The 13615-nt window shown below is 58.2% G+C and overlaps 1 protein-coding gene across 3 annotated transcripts in view; it reads right to left on the bottom strand.

Moving 5' to 3' along the window:
* PLEC (plectin) overlaps positions 1–13614 on the bottom strand; it is a 61745-nt gene extending 48131 nt beyond the window's left edge. Inside the window, exons 1-2 of one of the 3 annotated variants that reach the window (XM_073018499.1) lie at positions 13499–13614; positions 11979–12177 (exon numbers count right to left, since the gene is read on the bottom strand). In XM_073018499.1, coding sequence (XP_072874600.1) covers positions 11979–12171 — 193 coding nt within the window. In that variant the 5' untranslated portion in view covers positions 12172–12177; positions 13499–13614. Of the gene's footprint in view, positions 1–10139; positions 10278–11978; positions 12178–13498 lie in introns of those variants that run through there. The other 2 variants (XM_073018500.1, XM_008001862.3) reach the window with 2 other exon arrangements.
* Position 13615: the final 1 nt, after the last annotated feature.

Here is a 13615-nt window from a genome sequence, read left to right on the forward strand (position 1 = left end):
CCAGCACTTTGGGAGGCTGAGACGGGTGGGTCACGAGGTCAGGAGATCGAGACCATCCTGGCTAACACGATGAAACCCCGTCTCTACTAAAAATAAAAAAAAAAACTAGCCGGGCGTGGTCGTGGGCGCCTGTAGTCCCAGCTACACGGCAGACTGAGGCAGGAGAATGGTGTGAACCCGGGGGGCGGAGCTTTCAGTGAGCGGAGATCACGCCACTGCACTCCAGCCTAGGCGACAGAGCGAGACTCCTCTCAAAAAATAAAAAATTTAAAAATTTAAAAAAAGAAAGAGAGAAATTGAGGAAGGAACTGTTAAGCAAAAAGGAACCAGCATGCGTGATTTGGGATATTTGCAGCCTATTTAGATTGCAAAAGATGCTAATGTTGGGAGGTTCCCTGTTAGGAAAGTGTGTTCTGCAGAGAAAGCCATCTCCGCAGAGATGAGGTGTGTGACTCATGGGTCCATTCACTCATCTCAACAGAAGCCAGGAACAGAGACGAGATGATCCAGGGAGGATCCAAGTGAACCCTTCTCTCTAATGGCCTGACTCCCTGTGACATACAGGGGAGACCCAGAAGGTTTACGAGAATGTTGTACCAGCAGAAATACTGCCTGCTTGGATTGAAGGGGACAGAGACAGGATGAAATGAAGGAAGGTATTGGGCTTCTGAGTCTACAGGCAAGAAACAGGATGACAGACCCAGGCAGCTGCAAACATGTGCTGTCCTTCGAGAAAAAGGAAGAACGACTCCAAGGTCAGAGCCTTAGGCCTAGAGGCAGAGGCTGGCAGAGCTGCAGGTGTGGGGGGCGGGCACTGAGCCACAGAGGGGCATTCCCAGGCCTTGAAACCCCATGGAATTCGCCCTGCTGGATTTCAGACTTGCTTGGGACTGGCAACCCCTTTATGCCTTTATATTTCTCCCTTTGGGAATGGCGATGCCTAGTCTATGCGTAGCCCAACATTGCAGTTTGGAGGCATAAAACTTGCTTTCTAGTTTTACAAGTAAAAAGATGGAGAAAAATTTTGCCCCCATTTGGATCCTACCCAGAGCCTCACCAACACCTGATTTAGACACAGCTTCAGTGATCATATTTGAGACTTCTGAGCTGATTAAATGTTGTTCTTCTGGTTTTTTTTTTTTTTTAAGATAAGGTCTCATTCTGTGACCTGGGTTCAGCCTCCAGGGTTAAGCATCCTCCTACCTCTACCTCCTGAGCAGCTGGGACTACAGCCATGCACCACCACACCTGGTTAATTTTTATTTATTTGTTTATTTTTTGAGATTGAGTCTTGCTCTGTCACCCAGGCTGGAGTGCATTGGTGCAGTCTTGGCTCACTGCAACCTCTGCCTCTTGGGTTCAAGCCAGTCTCGTGCCTCATACACCTGAGTAGCTGGGATTATAGGTGTGCACCACCACGCCTGGCTGATTTTTGCATTTTTAGTAGAGACAAGGCTTCACCATGTTGGCCAGGCTGGTCTCCTGATCTCAGGAGATCCACCCACAGGCCTCCCAAAGGACTGGGATTATAGGCGTGAGCCACTGCGCCTGGCTGGGCTAATGGAATTTTAGACTTAGAGTTGATGCTACAATAGGCTGAGACTTTGGGGCATGTTGGGATAAGAAACATTTATTTTGGAAGTGGGGCAGATATAAATTCTGAGGGGCCAGAGGATAGACTGTAGGGGGTTGAATGGAGGTCCCCAAAAGATATGTCTATGAACAATTCCCTAGAACCCATAAATGGTATCTTATTTGGAAAAAGGGTCTTTGCAGGTGGAATTAAGACAAGGATCTTGAGATGAGATCGTCCTAGATTACCCAGTGGGGGGGCCTAAAACCAAAACCAAGTGTCTTACAAGAGATGGAAGAGAAGCTGCAGGGGAGAGGGCCACGTGAGGATGGAGGCCGACACTGGAGTGATGCGGCCACGAGCCCAGGCACCGATGGCCACCAGGAGCTGGAGAGGCCAGGAACAGAGTCCACCCTGGAGCCTCCAAGGGAGTGTGGCCCTGCCAACATCTTGATTTTGGACGTGTGGCCTCCAGAACTGTAAGAGAATACATTTCTGCTGCTTTAGGCCACCCAGTTTGTGGGCATGTTTGACAGCAGCCACAGGAACCTAAAACAGGGCACCTTCTGTGGGGGTATTTGTATTCTGTAAACGACCATGCATTCTTGTGGCCGTCATGACAGTGGCATCCAGCTGTGTCTCTTAGGCCTATCCTGTGCCTGCTCTGTTAGCTTCCCAGGTAGCCACTCATTTAGCAAGAAAGAAGAGAAAGAGATGCACTTTCAAAAGGTCAAAAGACACATTCATTTGAAAAACAGAGTAGAATAAAAATCATAAAAGCCACATCCAGAGACCCCGACTGCAGATACCTCTTTCTGCTGCACCTGCAGACCCGCACTTTCAGCCCTGACCCGTCCCACTCCCCCACCCAACCCCCAACCCCCATCTGCCCTGGTGTGTCCCTGTGGATGGCCTTCCGTACCCTCACTGTCCTGCTTGGCCCTAGTCTGCCTGACACACCAGCCTGCCCAACAGCACCCAGACTCAGACCAGCCACCCTGCTGCCATCCTGGGGCCTTCCTTTCCTGTAGCCCTGGCCCTAGGTCTGCCCCTACCCCGGGAGTCACACATGGACACAAAGTGATCCGCATCCCATTCCTGGTCTTGGGTCCCCTCTGCCTCCGGGAAGCAGCAGCAACAGTCCTGTCAAGAGCTGCCCACCAGCTGGGAGGACTCTTCTGCAGCTAACCAGGACCCAAACCCCCAAAGAGCAAAGGAAGAGAGGGAGGAAGGAGAGCAGGCCCTGCAGGCTGATGTCCCGAGTCCTACAGGATCCTGTCTTCCCAGCTGGCTCCCTGCTTCCACCATCTGAACGCGTGTTCCCAACTCCCCTTCCGCCTGGTCTGCCATCATGCCAGGCCACTGCTCCTACAGATGACCCAGCCCATGCCCCATTTTGGGTTCCTGACTTCATGACTCACAGTCCCCGCTCTCCCAGCCCTGCGTCTCCCTACCCACTGTAGGTCTGTGGGCATCAACCATGACCCCAGTGGTGGGAGATCTGGGCACCTGGCCCCACTAGCATCACCCTTCCCAGCCTCCTCCAGTCCCTTCTTGAGGTACCTGGCCCCTGGCCCCTCAGCTGCCAGCTCCTCTTGAGCTTCACTGGGGAAACTGAGGCCACAGGGCACCACCACCCACATCTTCCCAACAGCCCAACCCAGGGAAAATCTCCAGGGCCCTCAGTGGCAAGCAGCAGTCTCGACTGGCCAATGATGATGTGTGGCTGGGTAAATGTGAGCAACCACTCAGTACTCACCCTGGGCCAGGAGATGCCCATGCCCCCTATGGCCATGCAGGTCCCTCAGGCCAAGGCCCAGGGAACTCCTTCCCCAGGGAACTCGGGCCAGTGTCCAGCTGAGGCTGTGCCCTGCTGTGGCCTGGCCTCCATGTCACCGCTTTGTCCTGGAGAGGGTTCTCCCTCCCTGCCACCCTGTTGGACCCACCATAGCCTGGCACCAGCACGGCCTCCTGAGCGCTTCCCACATGCCCCCAGCACCTCCAATCCGAAGACACCCCAAGCAGTCCTGCTGAGGTCCCCAACACCCCTCACCACCTGGTCCCAGTACCATCCAGGCCTCACCCTGCTCCCAGCGTGGCCCTGCTTCCTCACGCTCCTCCCTCCTTCGCAGAGCCAGCAGGCCCCCATGGCTCTGCTGCACGGCTGCCCACGGCTCTGCTTCCCGGCTGCCTGTTCTCATAGGCCCCTAAGCTCTGGAGGACCCCAGGCTCAGAGCTCTGGCCTGAGGCCTGCCCTAGTGATGGCCTCCCAGCCCAGCCTCCCCACCTCAGCCCGGCATCTCCTGCACCTCAGTGTCTGCACAGGCATTCCTATCTCACAGGCATCTCTGATTTTATGCACCCAAGGCTAAGTGCCGGCTCTTCCGCCCTCTCTGCCGCAGGCACATCCTTTCTACCCCAGGCTGCTCTCCACCTCCACAGCCACCACTGGGGTCTCCTCAGCCGCTCCTTGGGAGGCACCAGGCCAGGATCTTGCAGGGGTCCAGCCAGCTCCAAGTCCATCTGTCTCTCCCACCCAATGCTTGTTTCAAGCCACAGCTGCCACAGGACAGGGCTCGGCTCGGCTTGGGGGTACAGAAGTGCAGCAATGCACAGCCCCTGTGTCAGGAAGCTGGATTGGCAGAAGGGGAGATGTTTACAATTGTCCCTGTTAACCCACAAGCCCACAGCCAGACCCTATGAGCGTGACACCAAGCATGACATCGAGTCTCCTTGAACATCCCGGCCTCAGCCTCAAGCAAATTCCACAAAGATTAACGACAGAGATGTTTAAAAAAATGCACCAGTGCTGGAGGCAGCTCTCGGCAGATGTTTTTACAAAAGAAAGCCATTTTAAGCATAGCATAAAATCCAGAAATCAGAAAAGACTGGTGAATGTTAAAAATTGATACGGCTAAAGAAACCACAGACAGAACACAAATAGATGCATGGTGTGAGACCCATCCATGGTGTGACCAGCTACTGGGGACACAGCAGGAAATTTCAAGGAGCTGAAAAGTTCTGTTTCATGAGATGGTGCTGATCATAGGCAATCCAAGTTTAAGCAAATACAATTGTCCCTCAGAATCAGCAAGGGATGGGTTCTAGACTCCCCATGGACACCAAAATCCACAGATGCTCAAGTCCCTGATGTAAAATGGTGTAGTAGCCGGGCATGGCAGCAGCTCGCCCTGTAATCCCAGTACTTTGGCAGGCCAAGGCAGAAGGATCCCTTGAGCCTAGGAGGCTTTTTTTTTTTTTTTTAGAGATGGGGTCTCACTCTAATGTTGCCCAGACTGGTCTCAAACTCCTATGCTCACGTGAGCAGCCCTGAAAGCATGATGGCAAGTTATAAAAGCTAGAAACAGGGCTGTATTCCATTTCCATGTGAACATAGGAGTTTAAGACCGGCCTGGCCAACAATGCTTTTGAATAGGTAATTCACAAAAGAAAAGGTGCAAATGGTCAACAAGTCTAGGAGATGTGCTCAGCTTAATTAATAATCAAAGAATTCAGGCCAGGCACGGTGGCTCACACCTGGAATCCCAGCACTGAGGCTGAGGCAGGTGGCTCACTTGAGGTAAGGAGTTCAAGACCAGCCTGGCCAACATGGGGAAACCCTATCCCTACTAAAAATATAAAAATTAGCCGGGTGTGGTAGCACACACCTGTAATCCCAGCTACTCGAGAGGCAGAGGCAGGAGAATTGCTTGAACCCAGGAGGCGGAGGTTGCAATGAGCTGAGATCGTGCCACTGCAGTCCAGCCTGGGTGACAGAGCGAGACTTCATCTCAAAAAAAAAAAAGAAAACAAAACATTGGTGTAGTTTCATGACTTGGGTTAGACAATGGCTTCTTAAATATGACACCAAAAGCACAAGCAATCAAGGAAAAAAATAGATACTGGAGTCATAATAATTAAAACAGACGTGCTTCAAAGGACACAATCAGCCAGGTGAGGTGGCTCACACTGTAATCCCAGCATTGTGGAGGCTGAGGCCAGGAGTTTGAGACCAGCCTGGTCAATATGGTGAAACTCCATCTCTACTAAAAATACAAAAATTAGCCAGGTGTGGTGCCAGATGCCTGTAGTCCCAGCTACTCGGGAGCCTGAGGCACAAGAGTCACTTGAACCTACTCCAGCCTGGGTGACAGAGCAAAACTCTGGGTCTCAAAAAAAAAAAAAAAAAAAAAAGACACCAGCAAGCAAATAAAAAGGCAAACCATAGAAACAGAAAATGTTTGCAAATCATATTTCTGATAAGAGACTGGGATCTAGAATATATAAAGAACACTTACAACTCAATAATACCAAAAGGCAAATTCTAAAATGGACAAAGGATTTAAATACACATTTCTCAAAAGATATAAAAAATGACCAACAATCACATCAAAGTGCTCAACGTCATTAGCCATCAGGAAATGCAAATCAAACCACAATGAGATTCCACTCGACACCCACTAGGATTAGATGTCTGCAATCAAAGAGTCAGATAATAACAAGTGTTGGTGAGGATGTGAGGAGATTGGAAACCTCGCACCCGGCTGTTACTGGGAATGAGGAATGGCGCGCCCACTTTAGAAGCCATCTGGCAGTTCTTCAAATGGTTAAATATAGAATTACCACACAGCTGAGCAATTCCACTCCTAGGTATCTACCCAACAGAAATGAAAAACATACGACCACCCAAAAACGTGTATGCAAACGTCCATGGCAGCGTTACTCATAACAGCCAGCCCACTATCCATCAACTGATAAACGCATAAGCAAAAGTGGGCACTTCCACGCCACAGAACTGACTCCAGCGTGGGGCGGGTGAGGTGCTGATGGCGCAGCGACGTGAGCAGCCCTGAGAGTGTCCCGGCAGGTCGAAGGGGTCAGACCCAGGGCCAGTACAGGCCAGTACGGGCCAATCCATAACCACTGAAAGGAGAGCAGTGTTGCCAGGGGCTAGGTGACAAAATGTCCTGGAATTGACAGCTACCCAACTCCCAATCTACTAAAACCACTGAATTGGACACTTCGAATGGGCGAATGTTATGGCATGTGAATGACCTCTCAATAAAGCTATTAAAAAATACTAATAATCAGCATAAGGTCAACCTAATCGGTACTGACATGAAAAGCCATTGGCTCCAGAGGAAATCTCAGTCTGAGCTCCCTGTAAAGGGGCGGCCAAATCCGCGTGTTCTCTCCCGCCCTCTCTCCCGCACAGCCATCGCCCCAGCCGGGAGCCTGGGTCTCATCATTTTTCTTCGTATACTTCCACCCTGTTTGATTTTCTTCTTCTTCTTCTTTTTTTTTTTTTTTTTTTGGAGCGTTTTACTTTTGACAGTAAACACCGACCAAAATTCCTCTCCAGTGAGCCCCAAATAACCTCCAGCCTGCCCTCTGCCAGCTGAGCACCAACCACTGCAGACACCGCCCTACGCCATCACCCACTCACCCGTGCAAACACCCTGCAGTGCTGGCTGAGGGCCTGGGGCCAGTGCCAGGGACACAGATAACCAAGCTCAGAGTCCAGGACAGGGGAGAGTGGGGACACATGAGGGGGCCAGGCACAATGGCACTGGGCAGGCCCGGGGCTGGCAAGGGGTCCTGAAGAGAGTGCAGGCCACAGGCTGGGCACGTGCTCTGTGGGCACCGAACACACCCAGCCCCTCTCCAGGCCCACTTTTCCCCCAGACCAATGCAGGCCTCCTACCCCTGGCCCCTGCCCCACACCAACCCCATGCACTCACCAACAGTACTCACCCCAGCCTCCTTCTCACCCCTGCTGCCCCTCCAGGACCACCTCACAGCACCCCTAAGCCCCACTCCCCGGCCTGCATTCATGCCCTGACCCTCTTTCCTTCTTCACTGACCGCCACACTTCCACTCACCTGCATCACCACAACTCTCCCCTAGAACTGTCCCCGCCCCGCCTCACCCACCCCAGGTCTCTCTCCAGGCTCCCACGGGATGGCAGGACGGCCCAGCCTCTATGAGCTGTCACAGGCCAGGCTTGGGGGGCCGGGCGACTGGACACTTACTGGCAGCTGGGCCGACTGTCTAAGTCACCAGCCCACAGCCCTCAGCATGGAGGCCTCTCCCACAGGGCGCCCAGAGCTCTCCCACCACAGGCTGCAGTAGCCTCAGCCCCAGAGGAATCTGCCCTGGATGGGGGACAGGGAGAAGGGGGGGTGGTTGAGGGGCTCAGGCAGACAGGAAGTTGTTCTGGGCGGAGCAGTGGCTGACTGACTGTACAGGGAAGACCGGGGATTTCCAGGGGACAGCCAGGGAATGACGTGTCCAGGGGAGGGTCTGAGATGTTGTGGGGTGGGGGTGAAGGTCACCGGAGCGAGGGTCAGACAGGGAGCTGTCTCTGTGAGAGGGCAGAGTGAGGTGGAACCGGGGCAATGCCACAGAGGGGAGGAGGCCGGGAGGCCTAAGCCAGGGTACCTTCTCAGTGCAGGGATCAGCTGGGCAGGGGTCCCTGGGTGCAGGCCTGGCCTCCCTGCCTCCTCAGAGCCACCAAATGCTGAGCGGGGCCCAGAACGGGCCCGCAGCTGCTTACCATGGAGGGACTTGGGTCTGCCTCACTGTCACGGGTTGGGTGGCAAGGGGGGCCGTGCCCTCCCGCAGTCCCTCCACCCCAGGGACAGGAAGGGCCAGGGCTCCAGCCCTCTAGCAGGTCCAACGGGCTCATAGAGGTCAGGCCGGGAGAGGTGTCGGGTACACGGGCCACCTCTGAACTCCTGCATGCCCCCCTAAGCCTTGGCCCGTGGCTCCCAGACACAAGCACCAGCCCAGCCCCTCCCGTCCCCTTGTCCCAGCCAGGAGCCAAGGGGACTTGGGGTGCCTGGTGGGCTCACGGAGCCTCAGCACCTGCCTTGCTGTTTAGCCACTCTCAGGCCAGTGCCACACACACGCAGGCAGCTGCACCATCACGTGACGACTCCACTTCAGGCAGGCACCCCAGCACCCCCTGCCCCTCACTAGCCTCCACAACCAAGCCCAGAAGGCAGACAATGGGCCAAGACTGCAAGTGTGTCCAACACCAATCCTGGCCTTCAGAGGAGCTGAGCTTGGGAGGGAGGGCCCTGAGATAGGATTCCAGCAACCTCCAGCCATCTGTCTGGCTCACCCCTGGATGAATCAGAAGTAGCCCAGGAGGTAGAGAAAAGATATCCCTGGGGCCAGGAAAGCCTCAGCACAATGCCCCGAACAGGCTAGGACACCCTAGGCAGCCCAGCAACCTGACCAGACCAAGAACTCCAGGAGGAAACCATTCTGCACAGGTCCCGCACTTTGAACAGAGTGGTCAGCTCAGAAACAGCTGTCTTGGGGCTTGCCAGGAGGGCTGGAGCCAGGTGGGCGGCTGCTTCCCTGCCCTACACCCCAGCACCTTCCGGGTGCTCCCTCCAAGGCAGGGCTGGCCATGCAGAGCATGAGTAACAGGCCGCCCCCTCAAGGCCTCCCCAAGAGTGCAGGAGTGTCTCCCCTGGCCCAGATGAACTAGTCACACAGGCAAAGGGGCTGGGCACAGCACTGTCAAAGAGAACCACAGCAGCACATCCACCCTGCCCCAGAGCCGTCCATGGAGGACGCCTGAAGGAGATGAGTTCAGGGCACCATGAAACCTACCCAGCTGGGCAAGGTTGTGGTGGAGAGCGGGGCCCCAGCAGAACCTCTCTCCCTGAGCTGCCCTTGGGGGCAGAGCCAGCAAAACCAGCCACGTGGAGCTGGAGCCTGCTCTGATCGGTTCTGCCTGGGGCCCCCACCCCGACCTTCCCCAGCAGCTCAGTCCCTTGCCCCTAAGCCTCTGCAGGTGGAGAGCCAATGCTGTGTCCACAACCGCCTGGAGCTGGGCGACCCAGGCCGAGCCAGGCAGCTGGGTTGCAAGAATGGCTGGCGGGCGCCGGGGCCTGGGCTGGTGCAGGGGCTCCCCATGGGCGTGGACTAGGGCAAGGGGTCTGCCGAGGCACCAAACAGGAGGCACCAAACAGGTGGGCAGGCCACTCTGATGCTCCCCTAGTGAGGAAGGAGGGGCCACCATGACCCCTAGCCCACAGCTGTCCTCTAGGGAACAGAGAAGGGGTGTGTAGGGGGTGCCCTGCCAAGGAAGGGTGGCAGCCCAGGCCCTCACCAGTTTAGGGAGGTGAGGAGAGGCGGCAACTATGTGACCCATTGCCAGGCGGCGCAGCCTCCTCTGTCCCATGCAGAAGTGTCCCAAAGGACGGGCAGGGGATGGCTCAGCCTCGACCCATGTGTCTGCTGGCCACAGACACCAGATCCTGGCCCAGACAGCCGACCCCGACAAGCCCTGAGCGCCCCCACCCTTCCGAGACCCACCCCACCCACCCGGGCCGCGCGATGCCCTATTAAGGGCATGGCCGCGGGGGCTCAGCGGAGCGCGCCCGTCCCTTCCCTAGGCACTGGCGGCCGTGGGGGGCGATCCAGGCGGATGAGGCCGGCGGAGTGGCCACGCTCGGGCCGGCGATCGGACCGCCACCGTGGACAACAAGGTGCAGGGCGGCTGGGCTGTCAGGAGGGGCCGGCCCGGCAGCGGGGCGGGGGGTCGTACCTTTGTACTTCTCGCGCACCTCCTCGTAGGCCTGGATGAAGTCCTGCTCGTCGGGCGGCGGGCCAGGCGTCAGCAGGGCGGCCATGCCGGCAGGCGCGGGGCGCGGGGCGCAGCGGAGCCTCCAGCACCCGGCGGCCACTCTGTCCCCGCGGCCGCGCGCGCCGCTTAAAGAGGCCGCCCCCGCCCCGCCCCCGCACCCAGGATGCCCCACGGGCGGGGCGGGGCCGGGGCCGCCGCGGCCGGACAGAGGGAGCTGGGTCTGGGCGCCTCCCGGCGGGCCGGTTCCGCGAGTTCCGAGTCCCGCATGCACGTCCCTTCCCGTTCCCGCCCGGGTCGCGGCCGCCGACACCCGGGGTCCTCGGGTGGCCCCTGCCTAGAGGCGGCCCCGACCTGTCTGTTCCCCGCAGGCGACCTTACTGCCTCCGAGATGCGCCCCTGCCCGCCCCCCACCTCGCTTCCCGCGTGCAGCTGAGAACTTTCCCATTGCAACACTAGAGACGACTGAGTCGGTATAAAGAACCCTTAAAACACCACACACAAGAAAAATTAAGTCCACATACAAGGACTGGAGTAGCCCATTCACAGAAGGAAAAAATGCTCGGTGATAATTAAAACAACTCTTTCCATCCATCAGATTGGCAAAGCTCCAGCTCTCCCCGCCTTCACCAATGTCGGCCACCGTGTCTGGGATGCCCCTAGCCGTGTTTTCTCCAAGCTTAATGCCACATGTCCTGTAACTGCAAGTCCCGCTTCCAGGAATCCGTCAGAGATCCTAAGGAAACCGTCAGAGGACGCAGAGCCCGGGCGCGCGGAAGGTGCTTGCTGTGGGCACAGCCTTTGCAGTGAGTACCAGAGGCCACCACAGTCAGCCAGGGCCTCAGGACCCCCTACACTCCTCCACAACTGTAAAGGTGATGGCGAGGAAAGTCCAGGCGTGGGAACGACACAAGTGATTCCCTTTCAAGTGGGAAGAAAGTGACTTCTTTCTTTAAAGTCCGCGTATGCTGTGAAAGGCCCTGAAGGTCATGCAGGTTGAACCAGATCCTAGGGCTGGGGCTGGGTCCAGGGCGGTGACCCTCTCCTTCCCTCTTTCCTGCTCCCACCAGCCCCGATTCCTGTCGCCTGCAACATCCCCCTAGGGCTCAGCACCTGGCCTTGCAGCCCTCTCCTGGCCTCCCGCAGGGGCCTCCCTTCCCTCCGGCTGGAACAGGTCAGGACTCTCCAGCTGAAGCCTAGAGAGCTACGGCTCCTCCCTCTCCTAGCACACCCTGCCCATGGCCTCCAGCTGTAGGTCACCCACTTCCCTCCTGCCCTACCCCTTCCCCAGGCCTCTCGCAGGTGCTTCCCATCCTGGAGGCTGGGGCTCCAGACAACCAGGTGTCCCCTCCCTGGATGGGGAGCTACTGGCAAGCAAGGCCGGATCCTAGCTCAGGAAGAGGCTGGGGCTCCAGACAACCAGAAGTCCCCTCCCTATACACTGCTCCTGTACATGCCCACCTGGCCCCCATGGTGGCAGCCAAGACCGAGGGCCTTGTGGGCAGCTCTGCCCCAGGAGCCCAAAATATTATCCTTGTTGCATCTGGGCACTGGAGCGTTTTAAAGTCAATGATGGACGCCGCAGCAAGAAGCCCAACCCCAGGTCTCATGAACCGCCTGGGCCGGCCCAGCAGGTGGCGCTGCGCCGCCTGCACTCACCTGGGATGCGCGAGGCCCTCCCTGACCCGCAGATCCCCCCAGGCCTCCCCCATCCAGTCCCAGCTCCAGCGCCTAGCACGCAGCGGGAACTCAGTCAACCTGCGTGTGCTAAGGAGGTGCACAGGCAAGGCTCTGCGCAGTTACCTGCGATGCGAATGACCGCCCGCTCCGCAGGGTCCAGCACACTCCCGTTGCTCCCAGCGCCACCCCCGCTGCGCCGGCTCCGCTGGGTTTTCCCAAGGTTCCAGGGCAGTGTGTCCCCGGGGCTGGGCGAGCCACTGCTTCCATTGGAGACATCTTCAGCGACTGCCCGGACCTCAGCGTCCTCACTCGACATGGCCTCCTGGAGGGGAAGCAAGAGGGGTCACACCTCTGCCTGTTCAGGAGTGGACTCTGCACGCCGACCCACCCACCACCTTCTTAATCTAGACACTGACCCCGCCCCACTCACCCTCTCGCCTGGACACTGGCACCCACACCCCTCCTGCACCCTGCTGTACCCACATACTGACCCCCATGCTCTCACCCCAGGCACTTACCCTCTCTCCATCCATGACTGACTCGCCCCCTCCCGCCCATTCCTCAGACACCCACACAGTGACCCCCCCCCCAGCCACTGGCCTCACCCTCCAGTCTATCACCAGGACACTGACCACCCTGGCCACCCCCACTCCCGCACATTGACTGCCACTCTCCTCTCTTAGTCACCCACACCCTCCTACTCTGTCACCCAGGGGCTCAACCGGCACAGGACAGACCACCTTCCACCCTGTCCAATAGAAGGCGAAAGGCGACTACCTTCACTCAGATGCGGGCCTCCACTGCCTCCATCCCAAACTGGACCCGCCTCTAACCCTCTAATCGTAGGCAGGCGAGGCCATCAAGGAACGCTGACCACTGCCCCCACCACTCCCCAGGTCATCAGGGAAGGACACCCAAGCCCTTCCCCTGGACACCAGCAGTCCACCTCCAAGCTGTCTTGACCTCTAGGACTCCCCATCACGCCCCCCCACCTCAGCCCGCAGTCCCACCTCCATCTCCGCAGCGAAGGCCTATAAATAGCTACAGCCGCAGCGGCGTGGGCCGCCGGAGCTCTGCTGCGGCGAGGCCGGGAGGGAGCCCAGGCAGCCGCTCCAGCAGCCCACCGTGGGGGCGCGTACACCTGCACGGCGGACGCAACCAGAGCGCACGCATACCCACGCGCGCACACTCCCCAGCCCCCGTCCCCAAGAGCACTGGCGTGCGAGAGGTGAATGGGACTCTATCTCGGCGAGGGTGGGCTGGCGTGGGGGCACAATGTGGGCTCTGTGCCTCCGCCCTCAGGCCAAGGGCTAGGGAGGAGACAGCGGACACCGAGCAGGGGCCCGCCGCGCCCCGCCCCCACTGGCTCCTCCACGGGCCGCCCTGGTTGCAGTCCCCGGCCCAGAGCCCTGCGGTCAGCCGCGCCTCCCCAGCAGCCTTTCCTGCCCACACCCCGGGCACCGCCCGTCCAGTTCCGCAGTCTCGAGCGCGCAGGGAGATCCTGTCCTCTCGAGCAAGGGCAGGAGGGGGCGCGACGCAGCCCCCAGTTCCGTGTGGCCTGCGGCCGGAGACCCCCTCCCGACCCCCACCCCGCAACGCCCGCACGCGGCGCGCCTCTCCATCCTGGCCGCGGTCTTACGTGCCTGGTGGCTCCGCTCGCTTCAGCTCTGCCGCCGCAGCCAGACTGCTCGGGCCGGGAGAACGGCGGAGGCGGCGCAGGCGGGGCGAACCCCGAGCCCCGCCCCGGCCCCCACCCAGAG

The sequence above is a fragment of the Chlorocebus sabaeus genome, chromosome 8, assembly GCF_047675955.1.
Source record: "Chlorocebus sabaeus isolate Y175 chromosome 8, mChlSab1.0.hap1, whole genome shotgun sequence".
In the NCBI taxonomy this organism is placed as follows: Eukaryota; Metazoa; Chordata; class Mammalia; order Primates; family Cercopithecidae; genus Chlorocebus; species Chlorocebus sabaeus.